Source organism: Rhipicephalus microplus, chromosome 6, assembly GCF_043290135.1.
Source record: "Rhipicephalus microplus isolate Deutch F79 chromosome 6, USDA_Rmic, whole genome shotgun sequence".
NCBI classification, from domain to species: Eukaryota; Metazoa; Arthropoda; class Arachnida; order Ixodida; family Ixodidae; genus Rhipicephalus; species Rhipicephalus microplus.
In genome coordinates this window covers 201724760-201730971 of record NC_134705.1, presented here as the reverse complement: position 1 = coordinate 201730971, position 6212 = coordinate 201724760, and the positions used below count along the sequence as shown (strand labels likewise).

General features: G+C 50.9%; 1 protein-coding gene across 1 annotated transcript; it reads left to right on the top strand.

Moving 5' to 3' along the window:
- The first annotated feature begins 4339 nt into the window (after window positions 1-4339).
- On the top strand, window positions 4340-6212 carry LOC142766125 (uncharacterized). The gene has a single exon (XM_075867976.1). The coding sequence runs from the start codon at window positions 4599-4601 to the stop codon at window positions 6210-6212; it is 1614 nt and encodes a 537-aa protein (XP_075724091.1). The 5' UTR covers window positions 4340-4598.

Here is a 6212-nt window from a genome sequence, read left to right as displayed (position 1 = left end):
CAAAGATCTAGTGTACTGCACATTGGACTGGTATCACTAGATAGATATCATTGTACTGCAAGCTTGGTCCAGGTCGAGTAATAACTCAACCTTTTTTTTGTTAGTAATGGTTGAATTATTTGTTGGGTGTACTTGTGCCTAATCAAACAAACACACAAAGTACAAGAGAGAGAGAGAGAGAGAGGGATACTTTGTTAAAGGTAAGACTAAGACCCACAGATATTCCTCCACAAGAAGGACAATAGACAGCTGGTCGGCAGAGGCTGCCAACACCAATCACACTCGCCATTGGAGAGGTGGGGGTTAGGATAGCGAGGGGATGGCAGGGCAGCAGGGAATGAAAAAAGGACTTGTTCTACATTTGCGTATGTATATGGACAATTTGTACATGAAGGATTAGAGTGGTAGCGATAAGGGAATAGGCTGGATGGAGTGATAGGGGTGCCGAGTTTAATGGCTCTGAATGTATGCGTTTGGGCAGTGGAGAACACAGGTCTGCGCACTCACTCGTACCAACTCAGACTAAGATGCACCTCTGAATCTGAGTGAGTTGAGGTGAGTGATATTCTGGAGAGTTTGAGTCCGAGTGAGTCTTTGAAAAAAATTTTGGTGAGTGTGAGTCCGGCTCAGGAAAATTTCAAAGGTTTGAGTACAAGTGAGTCCCTAGTACCACGTATACTTCTTGAGAGAGTACTATGTTTTGCCGAGCTATTGTCCTATCCACTCATTTTCAGCGTTCCTGGACTCACATTTATACTCACACACGTTCCAAAGCAGTATCATTCATTCACCATTTCAATACTTGTTGATCAGAGGCATGAATTACATGAGGAGTGCCTTGACCTCCTGCCACGAACTCATCCAGAAAAGTGTTTGATAAATATATCGTATGAGTCATCTGTTTTACTGAATTGCAACCATTTGTAACTCGTACTTGAAGACACTAGTGCAGTAGAACCTTGTCAATACGTTACCGCTTAATATAACTTTTGGACTCCTACGCTCGCATCTGCAAAAACAAAAAATAACCCAATTCGAATAGTACATTTTCCCCAATCATACGTTTATTTCCCACGCTTTTTTTTTAACGCATCAACAAGGTTCTACTATATAAATGCACTAAAAAGAGCACTGATTACGTGCAATATTAGTGTTAAAAAGCATTGACACCGTGGTTGAAAAGCTAATTCTAGGCCAACAGACTCATGAGTTGACTCACTTGCACTCACTAGGACTCTGATCGAGCCGTAAGTCAAAAGAATGAGTGAGTACGGGAGGTAAATTTTCATGAGTGAAAGTCGAAGTGAGTTCGGCTCAGGAAAATTTTGGTAACTTTCCTGCATTTTTTTTTAATTACCCGGGAAAATGCATAATTTGAATTGGGGTATTTTTCTTTTTTGCGAGTCCAAAGCACAAGCTACTATATAATTCCTAAGTGAGTTCCAAAGTTTTTGCCGACCTATGATGCAGAAGGAAAGGTGTGGTGATGGCACAGTTTGCGACGATCCAATATTTAAGGTTTTTGCAATGCTTTTTGAAGGTTTCCCTGTAGAAATGTGCTTCGTATAGGTGGGTATGGACAGGTGCCCAGCTATCTTGCAAGCGAGCTCATGAGCGATCTGGTTAGTGGCAATCCCTGTATAACCCACACCAGAGTGATAAAAGCAGAGCAGAGACGGGAAAGAGTGTTGGAAAGATCATAGATCATGACATGACCCTCGGAGGATCATTTGTCAGGAAGAGCACGGATTGTTGCTGTGGAATCTAAACAAATGTGGCGGCAAGAAGTAATAATTCTTGCGTCGCACGACTTATCGCGGTCAGTTCAAGAGACAAAGCAGGGGTGGGAAAGCAGAAAGGGCCAGCAGTAGATTTGAATGGAACATTAAGAAGGGTAACCATGACACGGGCTGGGGAGCCGTGGGTTTGCCAACATGCTGCATCAATTAAGCATGTGACAGTGCCCAAAGGGAAGGGGTCATGGAAGTTAGCACAGGCATGTTGTCGTCTTTTGTAAAGATTCAGTCATATTAGAGTGCAAGGTACCCAATTTTTTATTCTTTCTAAAAGCAAAGCTGTTTTTAGCCGAATCTTTAGTGTCGGACGTTTGCATAACATTGATAACATGGTCTTACGGATATGTGACACAGAAATTGGGAAAATGCCACTACTCCTCACTGGTCCACTAAAAGTGAAGAAAATCATTGCTGCGGGCTGGAAGCTGATGAATCCGATAGGAGACAAGAGCAAGAAGAATACGGCGAACAACAAAGGCGTGCGCAGTAGTAATAAACAGGTTCTCCCGATAAAACAGCTGCCCGACGTAAGCGTCAGCGAGAACTGATGCCGAAATGGGCTAACGCATGGCAATGGCGAGTATGTGATTAGCAGACAGATGGTGAATGCGCTGATTGACATTCAGACAACTGTAGGTGATTGCCTTCCCATAAAGATTCCTGATGATGTTGCCACTGACGTTCATCTTGGGCTTCTTTGTAAACCTGTGTGTAAGAGTGGTGTGATGAAAATGCACTAAAACCATACTACCACCTGAAAGCCTAACAAAGAGTGTTTAATAAAGGGCAGTGATGTAACATATTTGAAAGAGTTGCAAAACATCGAAATGTGATAGCCTGACAAAGGGAAGGCCATCAGCTTTGCTGTTTCGTCAGTGTTTCCAGCATGTTCAATTTTTTAGCATAGTCGAAAAACACTGCCAATCTGTAGTCAAGAATCTTGTGACCCCGAGCCAGATAATATTATTATTCTAATGCATGTAGCAGGGAACTTATGTAAATACAGCTATAAATCACTTGCGCTATCCTTTGCCATGTTGCAAGCTACACAGCAGGTGGGCCCAAAAAGAATAGGCCAATTTCATGAATGGCACACTGGCAGACAACCTCCAAGGCCATGTGCCATTTTGAGTAGGTACTGCAGCCAATAGGTTCAAAGAAAAAGATGGTAAATGCTCAGGGCCATGACATGTGGCAATGTAACTTCTGGGCTGCACATCACAGCTTTTCCGTCCTACCTTGTGTACATTGCAGCACGCTCGTGGCGACAAATGAAGAATGCACTCTAATCGTGTCACAACAATGCTCATAGTACTTAATGAATTTTGTAACAAAGCAGCGTGTAGACAAAGTATACACCACCACTTGCTAAAGCCGGCAACATTGATCCCAAGCCACTGCCAACACGAGAGCGTGTGCCCATGCCTCATCTGTGGTAGAAAACACCTGGAAAGACAGCTAGCATGCCTCAGGCCAAGTGGGCAGGAACTATAAACATAATAAGGCTATGCTGATGCGTCAACAGACATCACACAAACATGTGAGGAGGTTCTCTCCCTTTCCTGGGCTCCCCCTCTATTGTGAACAGGTGTCATGTAGAGACATCTTAAACCAACGCACAACCCAATATAAGCTTGTGGAGATGAGGGAAGAGGGCAGTCAGTGAACAAGTGAGGGAAGGCGGCCAGTCTCTCAGACTGGCGTCAAGAAGAGATGCGACCAGCTGACTGAGAAAGGAGAATCTCTGGCCAACACTACTATCAGATCCTACATGCAAGTGTGTGTTTGAGAAACACCACAACATTACTCTGTGGACCTGACTGTACATAAGCCTGAAATACTTGTCACGACTATGTCCTATGAAAAGACTTCTGGTGTTCTTGAATATTCTATAGTGCAAGAGCTTGTATGTACACTGCAATTTGTGGGGATCTGAGGCGCGCCCGCGACCATTTTCGCGGGCATTCCGCCACACGGCCACACCCTTTTGCTTTCCTGCCCTGTTAACACCACGTGGCGATAGATGGCGCCACGTGCGGGCACGGCGCGCGGTACGCGCGCGCCGAGAGAGCGCTCTCTTCTCCGTTGGTCGGCGCCGGGTAAGCACGTGTTTTCCTTCGTCCGCGTCCCCTTTGGGAATCGCCGGACTGCAGCCTGCCTGGGGTGGCCTTGGGCACCTCGGCAGGCGTGTTTACTTGAGTGCTAGCTTCGGTAGCGTACGCTAAGCCCACAGCGGTGCCTAGTGCTTGAAGTGGTCGTACCACAACGAGCCGCACTTGCGTTAGGCCTACGTGTACGAGGTTTGCCCTCACACTCGCGACCAGGCCCAGTGGCCACCGTGAGAGTGCGCAGCATAGCCGCGAGGGACCTTTTCCCGACCGGCGTGTCAAAGCTCGCCATTGCCAGCTGCGACGTGCTCGCGGTTTTCCCCTTAGTGTGAACGTCCGCGTGCGGGTGCCTTTGCTACCCGCGTCCCGGGAGCGGACGTTGTACTGTTGTTCGGGGTGCCGCCAGAAGCAATAAAGTGTTGTGTACTGTTACATTAGAACACTGTCTATTTGCCGCGCCGCGCTAAACGCCTTATCAGTTGAGCGCGCGCGGAGCGGTGCGCTACACGCGAGTAAACGGAGTAGCGGCCCTGTGGCTCGCTAAGCGTGAACCCGCGGTGATCGTCCGCTGCAGTTAGGAGCGGAGTCACCATACTGGCGCCCAACGCGGTATCAAAGGCTCATTAAGCCTTTGATTAGTCTTAGCCGAGTCAGCCCGCCTTTGCGAATCAGACTCGCCGCGTTTACCCGCGTTATGTCTGCTCCGCGTGAGTTCTGTCCGCTGACGCTTTTAGCAGATACCGCATTGCTCGAGAATAGGGCCAGTGCCCCCCTTGAGCATCACAATCGCGCACCCTCACTTGTCACAAGCCCCAGTCGGGATGACACGAGGCGCTACGTATCAGCTCCCATTGGAGAGGTAGCGCGTTTTGGGTCCGGGGCCATAGCCCAACCCGAACAGTGCACAAGGACATGGACTACTACTGCTCCCTTTGGAATGCATGGTAGTTCCATGTCACAGCGCTCCGAAACGGCTCTCAGTGGAGCTTCCGGGGCGCAGATCGGCACCGCGGCCTCAGCCGTTGCCGAATTTTGCCCGCTGGCTGCTACGCAACCTAGCAGCCAAGCTCATTTCGAGCACGCGCCTGCACCGCTAGCCGCAAGCGGCCTAGCATTTTCACGTGAAGCTGCCCCAAGAGTCGGCTGTGAAAAACAGGCGCTCCCCAGAGTCGCGACGGCCGGTATCCATTTTGAAACCGCGCCGCTTATCGAGCTCGGAGACAGTTCCCCATCGCTCGCCCGCGCCGCTAATGCACCGACAGCTTCCTTTGAAGCGGGCGCACAGACGCTGCTGCAAAATGCCGCCCAAATGATTCAGGCACTCACGGGGGCAGTCCAAACGCTTTCGGCCATTCCGAAACGCCCTCATCCCGCTGTCACGTTGGCCGTTCCGACCTACAGCGGGTATGGTGATCTGCAAAGTGCAAGAGATTACCTGGACTCCCTCGCACGTTATCAGAGAGCCATGGGTCTAGACGACGAGGAAGTGCTCGGACGCGTCGTCCCGGCAGCACTGACTGACACGGCGGCCAGGTGGCATCGGCTTTCCGGCCACCGAGCAGCAACCCTCGATGAGTTCCGCGCGGCCTTCCTGCGCGAATTCTTACCCGCTGACTACGAGAGTAGGATGCGGCGCGAGCTCGAGCTCCGCACACAAGCTCCTGATGAGTCGCTTCAGGAGTACGTACGCGCGATGGAAGACCTTTTTTCTATCGCTGAGCCCAGAGCCTCGAACGAGGAGCGCGTCGAACGGGTGATTAGGCAGGCACACCCGACTTTTTCGGCGTACCTGCGCGGCAGTCGCTTCCGTGATTTGGAGCAATTGGCCGTCGAGGCAAAGCGCATTCAAGGCGACATTCTCGCCGCGCGTTCCTATCACCCGCCAGCCAGCGAGGCCCTCGAACCGCGCTGCGCGTGGGGAGGGGCCATGACCCTTTCTCAGCGGCAACAGCCCGCCGGAGCCGCCTTTGCGGCTACCCCTACAGCTGGGCGCGCGTGGGAGATAAGCGATCGAGCTTTAGATCCCTACACGTACGGGAGGCGGGCAGCCGGTGCTGCATCGCAACTCGACGCGCGCGAGCAGGGACGAAATCCGACCCAGCGCATCACCGGTGGTAACGGTCGTCAGAGCGGTTCCTTTGATCACGCGGCGAACCCACCCCGGCAGCTCGCAGCTGCTCCGTCGCGGGAAAGGGACCGCAATGGAGTGCGCTGTTTCCGCTGCCGTCAACGAGGGCACATAGCGAGGGAGTGCTCCGCGTTTGTGCCTCCTGTGAGGCAGGGAAACGGGAGCGCGGGCCGTTCGTGA

What these genes read in the sequence shown, in the direction of transcription:
- LOC142766125 (XM_075867976.1), top strand. Translation starts at nt 4,599, where the DNA reads ATGTCTGCTCCGCGTGAGTTCTGTCCGCTGACGCTTTTAGCAGATACC.